The following is a 17,481-nucleotide window of genomic DNA, read 5'->3' as shown; positions in this document are numbered from 1 at the left end:
CTGGCTCTGCAATGTCTCTGGCATGCCATTCCAATTTCTGAAATTCTCAAAGATGTTCCAAACAACGTGCAGTTGATTTAATTTCAAAAATTAAAAACTCAAGTAAATTAAGTTGAGGAATGTTGGGTGGAGGCAGGGGAAGGGGAGGGTGGCATGGAATACAGCCAGTAAGGAGAGTCTTAGGAACACGCGAGCGTTTCACTCCCCTGGGTGGATCTGGGGTTGGAGAGGGTGAAACTCTCCCACTGGATGCGGAGTGTAGGGGCCCAGGTGCAGATCCTGCCCCTGCCCTGGTCTCATCCCTGGTCCTGGCAGACTGGGCTCCTTGGCGAGCACCTGGGCCTCCGGGGAGCCTGGGGTGCAGCCCGGTTGGCGAGTAGGGAACAGGAGAGAGCTGTTCTCCTTTCTAGCTCGGTTTGCACACACCCTGGGCAGTGCTGCCCCACATAATTACATAAACGGCACGTCACTCAGGACGCTCATCTTGCCTCTGACACAATTCGGGCTCGGAGCCCTTGTCCCCAGCTCCCCTCGGTTCAGGGGCCTGGCTCATTACTCACGTGCCTCTCCCTCTGCCAGAAGAGATGCTCCTCAAATAGAGGTTGGGCCGTGGTGAGCTTCGGAATTGCTCTCGGGAGGACCCTTCACCCCTCCTGGGCCTGAAGGCGCCTCCAGCCCAAGGCTCAGAATTGGCGTCGAGGTTGCATGCTCACGGCTCACACCTGTACCCGTGCCCACACCCCATGGCCACCCTCTCCCCAGGGAGTTGCCCCAGACCGGACCTGCCCTCTCTCCTTTCCAGGACCAAGCCCGGCTGACCCGGCTGTGGACGACCCATCCCTGCTTCCCTCCCTTGACAGGTGGCATTCCCTTCCCTCCCTCTTCCTGTGGTGGGGGTGTCCCAGAGGAAGGCCACCTTCCTTCCTCGCCTGCGGGACTTGCTTGTCAACCCAAATTACCCTCGTGGTGGCATTGCCAGCAGCCAAGGGAGAAGCAGGGTAGGTTCCAGAGCTCTTTCCTACTGGTGGCCCCAGCTCTGGGGAAGGCTTCCTCACCCATCCAGGACCCCAGGGGCTGCCTTGGTCGTGTGAGCTCAGCCAGGCCGCCCCACAGGGCAGAGGCCAGCCTCCCTCCTCACTTCCTGGGCTCGAGCTGGGTTGGCAAATGGGAACCAGCCGGTTGGCCAAGCGCCGCTATGACCCAGCGGGGAACCGAGGGAGACAAGGGAGGGTGGGGGGTGTCTCCCCCCCGCCGACAGACACACAAGTATACCTTCTACTCCCATCCACCAGTAATGGGGGAGGCAGGGCCACCCTAGTCACTGAGGTCCCAGCCTCCCAAATGGAAAGGAGTTAGTGGGGAGGCCCAGCGGAGCAGGACGGGGTGTCTTTCAGGCTCTGAGGAGGCTGATGCCCCCCAGGTGTGAGAACGCTTGTCCTCACTGACCAGGACTCATCCCCTGGGATTCTGCACTGGTATCAAGAATCTTTTACTGCGACAAGCGCAAGGGGCGTTCTCGCCTGCTCTGTGAGAGCAGTGGAGGAGGGTTTGACCTCCGGCTCAGCCTTCAAGGGCACTGGCAAGAGGGTTGTGCACCCAGGAGGAACTTGTTAAGTGTTTCCTAAGCAAGTGGAAGGTATCCTGGAAAAAAGAAAAATCTAAGCAACGGTAAAAGGACTTCGGTAACTCGGTTGTTCTGGGTACGAGGATTTTGCCCTAAATTATCCAGACGACCGTCTCCTTCCAGGAGGGTTTTCAGGGGCTGGGCGTGGCCTCTGGGCCCACTTTGCCTCCTGCCCTAACACACAGCGATGGCAATCTCCTTACACTGAGCCAAGCGTCTCACAAGCTTTGCCTGTTTACCTTTCACAACAACCGGATGATGTGGGGCTAGTTTTGCATATGTTTTGCATAAAAGGAAACGGAAGCCCAGAGAAACGAAGAGACTTGGTGAGGGCCCCACAGACAGTAAGAGGCAAAGCCAGGAGTTGGTTGGTGCCGGTGCCACAGGCACACCTCCCGTGGCCCGTTCCGATCACAGGATGGGAGAAGGAGGAAACTTCTATTTATCACGCGTGAACAAATTGCTTTCCTCTAGCACCCAGCTCAGCGGTGGGTGCATCGTGCCAGGACAACTGGGCTGGATGCCCCTGCCCAACGAGGACCATTGACCTACTATGTGCCAGGGCTGTGCAGAAGCGCAGTGTGGGCTTCAGCCCACACTCACTGTTACTGGCCCCAGGCGAGCGGCACTTGCAAGGCTCAATTAGATGTATAGTTAAGCAGTACACGCTCCAGTGTCTTCCAATTGTCCTAGGATAAATCCTTTGTCCTGTGGACTCCTGGGTTAAGGCCAATTGAACTGCTGCCAGGTAAGGCTTATTCCCTATAAATCAGTGGGAATGTGGTCACACGAATTTTAACTATCAGATTAAAATCAAATTAGTGGGAAAATTTGGAACAAATTGACTTCAAGTACAGTGAATGAGTCTATTTTTAAAACGTTGCCGCACCAGGCAAAACAGTGAAGCAAACACATTTCCTGACAGCGCGTAGACACCGTGGTGTTCGGAGTGTTTTGTCATGCTGAGTCACTGTAATTGCTCCAGCAAAGCTGAGGAATCAAATAAAACGTGTTTGCAAATTGCAAATCACTTGAGGAGGCTACTTCAGACGGGTCCGAACCTGACTTTGAAGGCCACAGTGGCTCCCTTTGGGGTAGGCACCCCAGCCCTGACACCCCCTCGTCCACGTTCTCTGGGTAGGGTCTGTGCTGTCGCATCCAGCCGAGATGACTGCCCAGCGTGCCTGCAAGAAGGGCCGCCGTAAATCAGCCATGTTTCCTCACCAGCCAGAGCAGCTCAGATTCCTGGGGGGCACCGGGGACAGGGGAGAGCGCTTAGGTTGGCTGGGGGAAGGGGCGGACTCGCTAAGGCTTCCTTGTCTGGGTAGGGTGGGACCAGGGGCTGCTCAGGAAGGACGGGCTTGCTTTCTGGTGAAAGTCTGGCTGTCATTGCCAAGAAGCAGAATTATTTTCGTATCCAAGAGGGCTTGGGACTGGCCCCGCTTGTTCCCTTTCAACCCTGTCCTGGTCGTCGGGTGACATGTCCTGGCCCTAGGCCACCACATTTGGTCCCTGATGTTCCCACTCTCGGGCCTGTCTGTCAAAAATGACTTTGCCAGTCATCCTATAGAGACACAAAAGGGGAGACACAAAGGCTGATAGACCTTTACAGCAGAAACGCTGTGGCCCCAGCTGCCCGGCGTCTCTGAGCAGCCCCGGCAGGCTTGGGGCGCGCTGCACTGCCTCGTCCTCCTCTCCCCCGTCTCCCTGGAATCCCACCTTCTCCCTGTACACTCCCCACGAGCATGACCATCTCGTTGGGGCCTGGCTAGACCTGGTGGTAAGCTAATCACTCAGAGGTGTTGAGGATTATCTAGAACTGGATAAATTACCTTTCTTAGGATTCTTGCATTTAAAAATTAACTTTGTAGAAGCAGCAGCTCCCCTAAAGAGGGCCGGCACAGGGGAGCCTTATCTCCGGTGCCCTTGTGTTGCCTCCCAACCCTCAAACCCCTGCTTGGTGGACCTCAGGCCAACCCCACAGACCCCTGCATGAAGAGGAGAGTGTGTGAATGTTTTTTAAAAGAGAGAGATGAGTTGCAGAGAGATCTGTGCTTTCAGACACACGTGTTGAAGACCTGCTGTGGGCCAGACACTGGACGTCCACTGGGGCCAAATACAGCCAGAGGCCAAGAAAGGCAGGATCCCAGGCGAGTCCACGTGATTTGACTCCCGGAGCTCATGGTGACCTTGGGGAGAACAGTTTCCAGTGGGGGTGAGGGTGAAGGTGAGGGTGGAGGGTGGGGACAGGGAAGGAGAAGATGAAGTTCAGAAAGTGGCTCTTTGGGTATGTAAGAAACAAAGGATGTTTGTAAAACACAAACTCCCATCCCAACTTGATGGATATAAGAAAACCACACCTTTAAGTCCGCACTGGGTGGGGCTCCAAACCATGGTGTGAAAAACGGGGCTATGGAAGACTCTGTCTTGGCTCTGCCTAGAAGAGGCTTCAGAGCAGCAGAAGGTTCTTTTCCTGTGGTTCTCATTCAGCCCCTTCTGTGTCCCACAAGGCCGCCAGGCGGTATGGACCCCTGCTCCCCTAGCAACCATGCCAGTTTCTGAGAGCTCATCTGGTCCTGCCAGAGCTGCCTGCCATTCTGTAATCTAAGGGGAGCCCTTGGGGTTCAGGCCCCACTGAGGTCCCCAACCCCAGTGGGGAACCCACTGTCCTCAGGTATGGGCAGTAGGTTTGGACACAGCTAATGAAGAGAAAGTGCAGCTTTGGGAGACATGCACCTGGGGAGGTCTGTTTCAGATGGGTGGGGTCAGAAGGCTAGAAAAATAAATACAAATAAAAGTGAAGAGAAGCAAAGCTCTTGGGTGCCAGAATGGGGCTGGCCGAGGCTGTGGCTGCCTGGGTAATGGGTTCCACATTTGTCTGGCTCCGTCTACAGTGCCCAGGATCCAGGATGCACCGTGGGCCTTTGAGGGGCTAGAGGGGACAGCCCAGCTGTGGCCAGACCTAGGCATACATGCTTTTTGTGATGGCCTCATCCCTGGTTAGCCACAACGTGGCTGAGACCTTGCTTTAAGCTCACGCTCCAGCACCCCAGCCTCCCCCCGCCCCCGCCCACAGCCCCTGGGTCCCTGCCGGCCTGCACAGATTGTTTGCGTTATTAATGCCGTTTTCCCAGAGATTCCATCTGGCTTTTTAATTGCTCTGGGATGGGGCTAGGATGCTTTGATAGTGAATTGGTATCTTTCCTGTGTCTCTGCTTACGTCAAATCCTCCATCCACAGACAGGGGTATGGGGGAGGGGGAGAAGCAGGGATGTCCAGAGAAGGGAGAGAGCACAAGTCTCTCACAGAGACAAGAAATCTTTCAAAGGTGCTTGTGGTTTAGTTTCGTTTAAAGAACAGAAGAGTAAAGCCTTGCCCTTCCCGCCAGCGTAGGAAAGAAAGAAATGGGATATCGCCTCTGCCCAGGCAAGGATGCTGCCCCGTGTCTGTGGAAGGCCTGAGGGTGCCTGGAAGGTGAGGTTTCATGGCCGAGCAAGGTCCGGGTTTCTGCTCCCCCTTGACCTGTTCCGTGAGTGGCTTCCTGCTTCCTCCCCCCCCCCAACCCCACCCCCCCCGCCGCACTGCCCCCTCTCCTCCCATGAAGAGCTCTTGGAGGAGGCCTGGCAGGTTCCTGCCTGGGAAGGAGGGGGCGGAAGACCTGGGAGGGGCAGACACTCCTCATCAGTCCCAATGGCTCATCACGGGTGTCAGGGCCAAACCCCATGTTCACAGATTCCCAGGAGATCCAAGAGATAAGGGTGACATCGTGACACTGCTCAACCATTAGGAGGCATCTGGTGCAAAGGGGCGCCTCCCTCTCTCCCTTCTGCCCTTGCTCCTTCCCTGGAGGCTGGCTCTCCTGAACAGTGCTTTCAGGGGACAATGGGCTCGAGTGGCCTACTGAGGACGTGAGGTCCCTGTTGCCTCCCATGGGAGAGTACAAGAGAGAGGCATCCAGGCATGTTGGACTTGGTCCGTGGCCAGGTCTTGGTCAAAGCTGCTGCCTCCAGGAAGCCTTCCTTGGTGGCCTCTACTCACACTTTGAACTTCCCCTTATTGCCCTGTCACCCTTGAAGCTCATCTTGGGCCCACAAGGTTGTGCATTTCCCCTGGTACACAGCAGGCATCCAATAAATGCTTGGCGTGTGTTCGGTGCCATGCACTTGAAGTGGGTCTTCATGAAGGCTGCAGTCAGGAGGGGAACCGTGGGGGGCCCTTCAGGAAGCAGTGAGGGGTGAGGAGCCACCCACTTGGGGACCCCTCTGACTGGGCACAGAGCACGTGCTGGGCAGGTTCACCCCATGCTGCCCTCTCCCCGCAAGCAGGCTTCTCTGTCTACTGGGGACCCCACTGGCCCCATCCCTTTCCTGGGGCTGACTTGTCCCCAACAAAGCCTGCCTTGGACCTCAGGATCTGCGGCAGGAGCGTTGCCCTTTTGTGAGCTGACGGCTTTGAAAGAGGAAACCCCTGGAGATGGGATAGTGGGACATGAGGGGGAGGAGTGAGGGCAAGAGGGGTGCCCCTCCCCCACTAGTCTTGGGATCTGTTCTGGGGGCAAAGGGGGAAGCCGAGGCTTGGCCCCCTCAAACAAGAAAAACTGGAATTAGCACTGAACTCAGAGAGGGTTTGCTGGGGCCTAGCAAGCTGTGGCCTGCCCCAGGCCTCTAGGCAGGCGGTGGGGCTCTGCGTCCTTGGTTCCCAGGCGGCAGGGCAGGCTGCCGCCTCCTCACCAGGGCTCGCGGCCTTTCTTCCGCCGAGGGCGGCCATGGGTGTGGAGGAGGCAGGACACCACCGGACGGGGAGACAGAGGGCGGCCGAGGGGGTGGGGGAGTGGGGCGGGAAGGGGGCAAGTCATCCGGCTAACCACACAGGCAAAAACTTTCAGAATTTGAAAAGAATGTGTAATTTCTTGAAACGGTCACAGCCCACATTGGCGTATACTGTCAGCTGCTCAAGTGAACGCTCTGCAGGGGAAAACAGAAGGTAAAGGGTTTTGCCTTTTACCCTCAGAGAGGGTCAACTCTGAAAGCCCTGCCAGCCTCCTGGGCTACCTGCCCCCAAGGCCCTGGTTTTTCAGGCCTAAGGGCGTGCCCTCCCTTGGTTGGCCATCACCGCTGCTAAGGGGTTTCCGGGTGCCTGTCCTCACGGGGCAGTCATTGGAGTGGGGGGCTTGGTCCCGGGTGGGCACAGTGGGGAGGCACTTGCTGGGGCTGGCTCCTTGCCGGGCAGAAGGTGAGGAAGGGCCGGACATCCGGCGCAGGCCCGCGGTGGGTCCCCCTTCTTGGGTGGGCTGGGGCAGAGCAGGTGAGGAAGGCCGGGTGGAGGGCTCCCTTCAGGGCCCCGCTGGGACAGGCTGCAGCCACATGGGCCGGAGCTAGTGGGGAGGGGTGGACGGTCCTACCGCTTGTGGCCTCTACCTGCCCGCCCACGGCCCCGCCGGAGGGCTGGGGCAAAGGAAGGTGTGAGCGGCGCTGCTCCTGAGCTGGGGCTGTCAGTGATCTGGAAGTAAGTGTGGTCAGAGGGCCCCTGGAGCCTGGAACCCTGGGGCAGGCCTGCCCGAGTCCCAGAGAGGCCGTGGCAGCTTCAGGCAGAGGGCCCCCCCTTCGAGTCCCTCTCCTCCTCCCAGGGGCCGATGAGAGGCCACACCAAGGCCCCGTGACACCCCACACGCCCCTCCCCCTGCCACACACCCAGAGACTCTTCAGGCCTCGGCCTTCTCTGCTCGGAGCCTCGTCCTCCTTTGGGCATTTATTTGCCTTGCTTGGGAGAAGTCACCCCTTTACTGTAGAGAGGGGCTCAGGATGGGTGGAGAGCTAATGAGAGTCAGGCTCGCAGCCAGAGAACATGCTGTGATCATTTACAAATGTGACCTGGCCCACAGAAAACCCTGGAAGTAGCTTTTCTGGTTTTAAAAAGACACCAAAACTGACTTTGATATGTTTATATTATAGATATAATACATAAAACATCTAGCATGAAACTCTATGTTCTCCCCAAAGAAGAGAACCAAGCCAGTCTTCCCTGCTCCCAGGCCCAGCGATCTGATCTGTGAGTGCTGGCTGAGGACGCCTCCCTTCCAGACCGGGAGCCAGGGCCTCTGCGGGGGACAAAGCTGTGGGCAGCCCGGGCTGGAGGGGACCGAGGCCCACAGCCACCCCCAGGGAAAGCTGAGGGGAAAGGGGAGGCCCACCTCACCTCTTCGGTTCCCCTGGGAGCAAAAGCAATCCCAAAACCAAAAGGCAAGAGAGCCGCAGACCCTCCCTGCAGCGGCTGACGGAGAGTCTCATTTTGGCAAGTATCTGAGCAAAACCAAAACAAAACAAAAACCAAATAAAATGGTGGTTTAGCATAGACGTGCCCATGCACATTGCACAAGGCACCGCTGGGACACAGAGAGGCCAGATACAAGTGTTGATATCGGCTGATAAAGCAAAATATTTGGAAAGCTTCTCATAACTTCGGTCCCTCTGGGATGGACTGATTGTGCTTCATGTTTGTATGGCAACGCTGGCGACATACAGTACAGACAAGGCTGATGGTCCCAGTGTCCCTTCACCACCCCCCTGCTAACCCCTAGACCAGATCTCTAGGTTCCCCTCTCCCACCAGGCCACCACTCCCATGAACAGACGTCCTCATACCTAACCCACGACCTGGCTTTCTGATCTGACTGGGGGCGGGAGGCTCCCACTGGTCACCTGGTGACGCCCATCTCAGTGAGTTCTGCCCAGAAGAGCCCAGCCTGTTGCAGGCTGGGAGTTTAGAGGCAAGGAACTAGGGACCCTCCACCTTCATGTAGAACTAGGGGAACAACCTTAGGTTCAAAGCCCCAAGCCCCTGTGTTTCCTCCCCTCCAAGGATAGGCGCTCAGGAGCGGCTGGGGCCGGCTTATCGGGATCTCTGCTCCCTGAACCTTCCTGCTGCCGGGGGTTGGGGGGGGGGCTGCACCCCTTCTTCTCTCGCGAGGTCAGGAGCCCTCCAAATAAAATGACAAGGCACATATTTGCTCCCCCTACTCGGTAGGAATCGGAGCCGTGAGTTTGCGTTTCCAAGGCACAGGGTTATTCCTTTAATACTAGAGTTGCCGGGCTCCCGGCTCTGCCCCACGGCGCTTCTCCTCTCTGTCTGACCCCTCATCTTAGACGCACCGTGTCGGGCGCAGAGGAAGGCCAGGGGTACGCGCGGCAGGCCAGGCTCTCAGGCTGCACCGGAATCTCCTAGTCCTGGCTTGCGCGGCTCGGGCAGTCTTGAGATCCGGCGACCCGAAACCACTCCCTGGGTCCCAGCCAGCGGCCGGCCCAGGGCGGTCCCGCCGCCGCGCGCCTCACGCGCAGTTGCCCATGGCCTTGACCAGGGAGCTCTCAGGCAGCTGGCGGAAGATGCCCCGCAGCGTGTCCAGTTCGCGGCTCAGTTGTTCCACCCGCTTGCGCAGGCGGTCATTGTCACTGGTCAGCTCCAGCACCTTCTGCTGCGTCTCCACGTTGCGCTGCTTGGCCTTGTCCCGGCTCTTGCGCACCGCGATGTTGTTGCGCTCGCGCCGCACCCGGTACTCGTTGCTGTTCTTGTCCACGGACTTCTTGCCTTTGCCCGCGCCGCCGCCGCCGCCGCCGCCGCCGCCGCCGCCGCCGCCGCCCGCGCGGATGTCTGGGTGCCCGACGGCCAGCCCCTTGAGCGCGCCGCCGGGGCCTGGCAGGCCAGCGGCGCCGAGCGCGGGCGCTGGGTGCGGGCTGGGCACGGGCGTGGGCGGCGGCGTGGGGTGGCCGGGCTGCAGGTGCATGGTGGTCTGGCCGCAGTGCGCGATCTGGAACTGCAGGTGCGGGGCGGCCAGGTGAGCGGGCGGCGGGTGTGAGTGCTGTGGTGGCGGCGGCGGCGGAGGCTGGTAGGGAAAGAGGCCGGCCAGCGCCAGCTGCTTCGCCTCGTCCTCCTCGCGCGGCTCCTGCTTGATCACCAGCGGCCGTAGAGCCGGCGCCCCGACGCGCTCGTACAGGGGTTCCAGCCTGCCGTCCAGGTAGCCGGCCGCCGAGCAGCCGTAGCCGGGCGGGGGGCCGTGCGCCCCTCCGGGCATGACGGCGCCGCCGGGGCCCACGGGGGCGCCCGGGTAGTCAAAGTCGCCGCCGCCTCCTGCGGGGGCCGCGGCCGCCTTGGCCTTCTCCTGCTGCCGGCTGTGCTGGAACAGGTCGGCCAGGAACTCGTCGTTGAAGGCGGCCGGGTCGATGTAGGCGCTGATGTCGATGGACGTCTCGTGTTCGCAGATGCCGCCCAGCGGCTCCGGGGCGGCAGGTGGGGCTGGGGGCTGCGCGGGACCCGCGCCCCGGAGAAAGCCGAAAGCGGCGCTGCTGGGCGCGTGCGGGGGGCTCTGGAGGTGGCTGCTCATCGGGGGCCGCGGCTCCGCCTCGTAGAAGTCGGCCGACTCCATGGGGGAGCTAAAGTCCTCCCGGCATGGCGAGCCTCGGCGGCCTCCAGCCTGCGCGGGGCGCCGCTGCTGCCACCGCCCACCCGGAGGCCCTACTCGCTCGCGCCCGCTCAGCTCCCGGTCGCGAATGGCCAGGCCCGCGCGGGCCCAGCATTTATACCGGGTTGGTGGTCGCCCTCTAGTGTCCAAACCCGCCGTGGACCTTCGGCGACGACGGAGCAGCACCTCCTGGGTCTTAGCGCCTGCGGTCTTCAGAGGGCGGCGAGTGAGGCTAGAGCTCAGCGCTGGCGGGGAGGGGCCGCGGTGCAACGCCCACTACCTCCTGCGCCTCCAGCCGAACCACGACCGGCGCGCGGTGCCCCACCCTCGGCAGAGTTGTCGTCCCCGCGCACACGTGGTCGGTGGCAGGGCCCCCTCCTCTAGCCTCCGCGGGGCACCCGACTCCAGCAAACGGTCGGGGAGTCCGGGAGCACCCAGGCGCCGCGCAGCGGGGTGGGATTGGTTGGGGGGGCGGGGTGGGCAAGTCTTCGTCTCTGAGTTTCTCTGGCGCAGACTCGCTTTAAAAGCTAGAACTAGTCCTGTCCGGGTCCGGGCTCTCCGGAAGGCGGCGGCGTAGAGAAGGGGTGGGGGGCAGTTTGGGACGTGCGGCCCAGCGCACACTGCCGCGTGGAGAGGCCGAGGGCAGAGGCCCGGAGCGCGGGGATTTTGCGACTCTCTCTGATCTCCAGGCGTCCTCACCGACTCCGCGCAAAAGTACCTCTCCCCCGCTCCGCCCCTCCCAGTACTCCGGGGTCCCACGGCCCCGCAGTGCAGGGCGCTAGGACCCCGCGGGGAGCGGAGGGAAGGAGAGGCGGCCGCGGCCGGGCTGAGGACCCGGCTGGTCCACCCGCCTGGGCTGGAAAACCTTTTCTTTTTGATTACTTCTCCTAGCTGGAGCTCTAGGTGTTGCTACGTGCACGGAGTTGGCGCTGCTACCCGGCGCGGGGCCGCCAACTTTTTCCTGCGGGACGGGCCGAACTGGATTCCCCGGCTGGGGTGCCGGGGCGAGGGGGGACGCACAGAGGGAAGAGGCGAATTTGACTCCCAGACGGGGATCCCGAAGCGGGGCCGGCGGTCAACGGCGCTGGAATCCACAGCCTTCTCCCCTACGCCCCATTCAGGTGCTCTCCAAGGCGGGAGCAGGAGTGTCGAGGGAGCCGGGGCTTCCTAGTCTCTGCGGCCCAGGGTCCGAGCACCTAATGAGAGAACCCTGCAGGGTGGTTCGCGGGGCGCTGGGTCCCCGGAATCCTGGGGAACAAGGCGGTCCGGCCCCGGTGACCCCTGGGCGCCACGCCGCCTCCGCACTCGCTGCTGCCGGAGGAAGGGGTTCAAGGCAGCGCTTTCCCCAGCCACGTGGCGCCTCGCGCGTTCTGCTTCGGGATCGCGGGGACAGCCGGCTCCCAAGGGGCCTCGTGGGCCCGCAAGTCGCTCACGCCTGTACCCCCCATTGCCCCTTACGGACTAAGTGCCCTGAAGCCCAACGCCGCCTGGATGCTGTTTGGAAGTTTGCCTGCTTGAGAATCGCCGGGCTGCGCTGGTCAAGACCCCTCCCGGACAGCGGCCTTCAAAAGGCTGGCAAGACGCCACAACCGGCCCAGGAGCTCTCAAGGAGGCGCAGCGTAAAAGCAAGGCCCGGGGAGGCTGAGCTTCCACTGTGGTCACATGAAAGAAGCAACCTCGTCTGGGGGAACGCTACTGTGCTTTAATCAAGTTCCTATTCAACGTTCTCCCAATGATTAACGGCTCAACGGCTTCATGCTTTGGTCCAGAGCTTGATGGTTTTGGACTGGAGTAGAAGTAGATACATTAAATAAATAGCCCGTGTGAGCTGGGGAGCTACTCTCTGGGCCCGGCTGTAGGGCCATTTATACACCATGCACCTGTGGACACCCGGAGGGAAACCCAAAAACATGGCATTGGGATTTGCATTTTTGCTGCAGTGCTAAAAATAACGGTCTGCTCCAGTGCGGGAACAAAGAAAGGGCTACGAAAAGCGACCTGTTCTAGCGTGTGCACCTGCTCTCCTGCGCAGGCAGCAGGAAGGTCTCCTCTTAGGATCCGAGGAAACCGCAGAGGCTCCTGGGGCTGGGGAAATATTGGAATAAGGCCTTGTCCAGCCTGCAGCTGCAGGTCCTCCCATAGCAGAAGCGGAAAGCTCCGCACGAGGCCAGCTCTGTGCAAGGTGCCTAGTGCCCAGAGGTGAGTGAGAAGTGGCCCCTGCCTTCTCAGAGCTCTGGGCACAGCTGGGGAGACAGACAGGTTATCACACAAAATCTGCTGAGAGACAAGGGCCTCCTCACAGAGGAGGAGATGCTGAAGGAGCAGGAAATGGAACTGGGTAGAGGCATGGAGTCCATTAATTCATCAAATGTCTGTTAGGAGACACAAATGCGGATGAAGGATGAATGTGCTGTGACAAAGGGATGTCCTGCTCTAGCAAATATGGCTTTGGAGGAGGGTGTAACCAACTTCGTCTGAGGAGGTGCTATGGGCTAAATTGTGTCCTCCTCAAATTCATATGTTGAAGCCATGACCCCTAACGTAACTATATCTGTTGTTTAAGCGCCCAGTCTGTGGCATTTTGTTATGGCAGCTTGAGCTGACTGAGATAGGAGGTTGGAGAGGGCTTCATGCAGGAGTGGACCTTTGAGCCCCAGCTTGAAGGATGAGCAGGAATTGGCTAGAAGGATAGGTGCAGTTTGCAGAATGGCAGGTGCAAAGGTGGAGCAGCTGCAAGTGCAAGGCATGTTCTGGTAACAAAGGACAAGGCGTTTGACGGGCTGGAGTGCAGGGATTGCTGAGGAGGGGCCTAGATAAGGCTGGATCCACACACAGGGCTTGGTTCATGGCCAAGGCGGCTCCAGGTGAAGGAGAGAGAGCCTCTCAGGCTTTTGCCATCCAGCTTTTAGCAGGGGAGTGCTGTGATCCAATCTGGGTTCCTGAAAGGCCACTCTGGTAGGGGCTGGAGAGGGGAGGGTGGATCAGATGAGAAGCAGTGGAGGCCTGAGGCCCCAGGATGGGGGACAGAGGGCAGGGATGGGTTTGAATGAGATGTCAGGGCTTGGGAGTCTGGGTGGGGGCTGAATGCCTGGCTTCTGGCTGGGGTCACCATCCCCCAACATATGTGATGCAGGGAAAATAGAGGGTCCCCTCCAAGCCCCTGGGGGTCATGGGGTCTCACCACCCACAGGACACCCCCTGCGTGATTTGCGATTCTGGAGGAGAGGACCATGACCCAAGAACAGCCGCCAGGATCCACCTCCACAGTCTAGTCTTTCCTTTGAGGTCCAAGAGAACACCTTGGGGTGAGGAGGAAGCGGTTTAGAGGGCAAGTAGTGGGTTTGTGTGTGGGCTGCGCAGCGGTGAGGGAGAGTCCTGGGGCCCTCTAAGCCGTGAAACAAGAATGGGCTGCAGAACCTGGGAGAGACCCCAGGGCTGGTGGAGCCAGTTTCCCTGGGAGGTGCCCACGGCTGGAAGGGGGCTGTGGCCTGATAGGACACGTGGGCAGCCAGCGTTTGGCTGGGATCACTTGGGAGGAAAATGGCCCTGTGGCTCACGCTCTGTTGAGACAGAGGCAGTAAAAAAAGGAGCTCGTAAATCTGACCACCTTCACGATCCTCCTGCTTCATCTTAATCGATGGTACTTGGCCGTGCTTGAGGAGCGAACAGAGGGAGAGCTTTCTCATAAGCCCTGGCCTCAGTGCGCTCGGCAGGGGGGCATGGGGCAGGGACCCCCAGCTCCGAGGCCACCAGCTCAGCCGGCCTGACTTCTGCCACCGCATGAGCCCGGGGAGAGGAGAAGGCGTGCTCTGGCTCTACTTTTTTTTTTTTTTAACATCTTTATTGGAGTGTAATTGCTTTACAATGGTGTGTTCGTTTCTGCTTTATAACAAAGTGAATCTTTTTGACAAAGGGGAAAATCAGCCACAGAAGTGAAAATGCATTTCGTTGGTATGAATTATGCCCCGGACAGCTCAGGAGAGAAGGCTGCTGAGCCCCGCGGGCAGGCCCGGTGGGGAGCGAGTGGGCGGGAGCCCTCCCCTCCGTGAACTGTGGTCCTGAGTTTGGGGTGCTCTGGAATGGAGACTAGTTCCAGAGTCGTTCACAGTGCTAACCATTCTGAGAAGACAGAGCGAGGAAGTTTTTATTTGACTTTGATTCAACCTTCCTAATGCAACGCATCCAAGAGATTAGTACCTACGTTTGAAAATCAATTGAATTCTGAAGAGCAAAGCTGGAAGGAACCCTTCTGATTTAGTTTCTAACTTTATCTACAGCTAAATGGATGTAGGATTGGTCACTCCAAAGCAGGACTGGTTAAGGTAATTAATAAGGGCGGATTAAGATAAATGACAAGTATTATATGTTCAGTTTGCCCTCTGGCTAATATAGGATATCTAATAGTGATTCAATAAAATACTCGCAGAGACCTTCCTAAAACTGAGACAAACAAAACGAAACACCAGTTACTTTTTGTCAGTACAAATGCACTGGCTAGTGAGTTTTATACTAATTCGTCTTATGCTTTAGGTATTGACGGGTAAAGCATATGAACTCAGTGGACACTCAACCAGGAGTCTAGTGTTTCTTACAAACAGATTCTGGGTACTTGGAGAAGACATTCTTATTACCCTGAGATTACGTGTTCTATCTCACAGGAGGTCCGGTGGTGTGTGGGATTCCTCAGACCTGTTAAAACCCCTGCTTCAACATTCGCTAGGGTGACCTTGGGAAAGTTATTGAATTTCTCTGAGCCTTTGTTTTCTTTTCTGTAAATTGGGGGCAATAATTCACTGGAGTGCATTCTCAGCTTGTTCTAGGACAAAGCACTGAGAAGTCACACGGAATGTTACAAGGCATAATTAATTCTGTCACCATGAGCTAGAAGTGATTTAACTGATAGGAAAGATGACTATATATGTATATGTATGTATACCGTATGAAATCACAACCATGAATACTTAGGTCCATAAAGAATCCACACTGTCAGATTCAGCTGTTTCCAGTTTTCTCAGTTTTCATCTACTCTAGTGTGTATGGGGTTTGTTATGTTTTCTCTTTGTGTGCTCGCAGCTGCTGGCAGATAAGCGGTGGCAGGCAGCAATGATTTTAGAAAGAGAAAAGTTGAGTCAAAATAAAAGATTCAGAAAGTTCTATCCATTATCTTAATTTTCCTTAGCGAATTGGGAAAAGTCCTTTAGGTTGGTAAACCCCTTTGGTAGATAACGGATCCCAGCTCTAGCCATTGAGCATTTGGGGAACACTGCAGAAAGCAAGGTGCAGTGGATGTGGGCGGGCCCAGCACCCCATATTTTTGTGGGATCCGGAACAAGATTACAAGTGGCAGCCTCCATACCATCTGTTTAAACATTAAAAGTTATCAATCCAATAAGAAACTGTTAGGTAAAATATGTCTACCTTTCTACGTCCTAGAAGGCCGGATTTAAATTTAGAACTGGACTCTGGGACACGGCGGTGCCACCCCCTTCTCTTCCCACCCCTTGTGCCATCCCCCACCAGAAGGTCCTTAGTCAGCGGGGTGTAGATTCCCAGCACAGGACTCCAGCGTTACCCATACTCCCTGAAAATTGCCCTCCTCCCGTCACCCTTGATCTAGGGGTGTGCATACTGCCAAGTGCCTGGAAAAGCGGCCCGTGAGGGCCCAGGCAGCTGGCTCTGGGCTGTTTGGGCAGGAAATTCCTCGGCCTGTAGGGTCCTCACACAGAGGGAAGGGAGAAGCCAGAGGAGGGCACGAGTGGGTCCCTCTAATGTCGGGGGTCCAGCTTGAGGGTCCCTCTCAGGGGCCCCCATACCTGAGTTGAAGGATGATACGGGAGATCCACCAGGCAGGGTCTCAGCACCCTGGTGGGGCAGGCACCCACGCAGTGCAAACAGGAGGGTGTGATTCCACTGCTTCTGGCCTTGTCTGGAGGCCCCAGGCCCTGCTTCTGTGCGAGGCCATGTCAGTCAGCAGTAATCCCAAAGCTGTATCCCAGTTCATGGCTTCTCTCCATCTCACTGCAGACATCCTGGTCCCACACGCTCTCACCTGGACCACACAGCAGGCCTCTAAGCGTCTCCTCGCTGCCCTCCTTGCTCCTTGCCCCCCAGCTCTCCCCCACGGAGCAGCCTAAGTTACCCTTTAAACATGCGGTTGGGTCATGACACTCACCTGCTTCACCCTCCCGTGACCGCCCGTCGCGTGTGGAAGAGGACGTGCAGCATCTCAGCCTGACCCCAAGGCCCTGCAAGGCTTGGCCCTCACCTCTCCTTACACCTCAGACCCTCCCTGGCTGCCCACTGGGCTCCCAGCCTCGGGGCACTGCACTCTGCTCTACCGGCGCCCTGGAATGATCTTCCCAGATGTTGGCAAGACTCCTTCCTTCCTGTCATTTGAGCCTCACCTTCTCCAAGAGGTTCCTCTCAGGTACGCGTTGCACACGAGCCACCTCTCCCATCACTCATTAGGCCATTGTGCGTTTTACTTATCCTCCTGGAAAATGGTCTTGTTTACTCACTTGACTTGTTCCCTGTCTGGCTCCCCCCACTTAGAATGCCAGCTCCACAAAGACTGGACCTTGTCTGTCCTGTTCTGCCTACTTCCAGAGCTAGAACAGGCCTTGGCATATGGTGGCGCCTCAAATATTTGTTGAATGAACACAGAATGGATTCTATTCAGGAAAACTGCTACCCGGCCACCCTCCCAGAACTCAGTTTGTTCCCAAAGCCTAGGAGGGCAGCTCAAGGGTGGGCCCAAAGGATGCTGGGGAAGACCCGACCCCCCTGGGTCAGGGCTGCCCAGGGCAGACCCATCTGGAGCCTCCTGAAGCTCTGCCAGACAAGACTGCCGGGGCTTGGAGGGTCTGCTTAGTGCCTCTGAGCTGACTCGGAGGAAGCCTCCCTCAGGCACGTGCAGCCCCCAGGGGTCAGGCTGAGCAGAAAGTTGGGAGGAAAAAGGGCTCTTTTCTCTGGAGAGATGCAGCCAGGCCAGGACACAAGGCCTGGTGAGCGGAGGCCTCCTGCATCGGAGTCGTTTGTGTAGCGCAAACTTTTCAGCCCTGCAAGACGACCCTGGAGCTCTCCCTCCACCTTGGCTCCAGAGCACCTGCTATCTGTAGGGCAATTCTGGGAGGGGGCCCCAGGAGAGCAAGACAGTCCTTGGAGGTGACTGGACATCAGATCCACGTGGGAGAACAGGCCGGCCTCCTGCAGGCCCACGCAGGAGGCATGGTCTGATCCAGGGTGCAGACCAGACAACCCCACTTCTCGAGGAACGGGGTGGGGCTCCTTGGAGCCTACTTCCGTGCACCCACCATTTTGACCCCCTTCTTTCTCTTTGCTGATTCCAAGGACTTATGCAAAGTGCATCTTAAAAAACAAAACCCCTTAAATTAGGTGAGAAGACA

The 17,481-nt window shown here is 58.0% G+C and overlaps 1 protein-coding gene across 1 annotated transcript; it reads right to left on the bottom strand.

The window, feature by feature from the left end:
* Positions 1 to 7,550: 7,550 nt before the first annotated feature.
* CEBPA (CCAAT enhancer binding protein alpha) lies at positions 7,551 to 10,175 on the bottom strand. Its single transcript, XM_060000826.1, has one exon. It carries the CDS (start codon positions 10,037 to 10,039, stop codon positions 8,948 to 8,950), a length of 1,092 nt encoding a protein of 363 aa, XP_059856809.1. The 5' UTR covers positions 10,040 to 10,175; the 3' UTR covers positions 7,551 to 8,947.
* Between the last annotated feature and the right edge of the window lie 7,306 nt (positions 10,176 to 17,481).

Source organism: Delphinus delphis, chromosome 20 (genome assembly GCF_949987515.2).
Source record: "Delphinus delphis chromosome 20, mDelDel1.2, whole genome shotgun sequence".
Classification (NCBI taxonomy): Eukaryota; Metazoa; Chordata; class Mammalia; order Artiodactyla; family Delphinidae; genus Delphinus; species Delphinus delphis.
The sequence above is the reverse complement of the archived record's forward strand: the minus strand, read 5'-3'. Positions and strand labels throughout refer to the sequence as shown.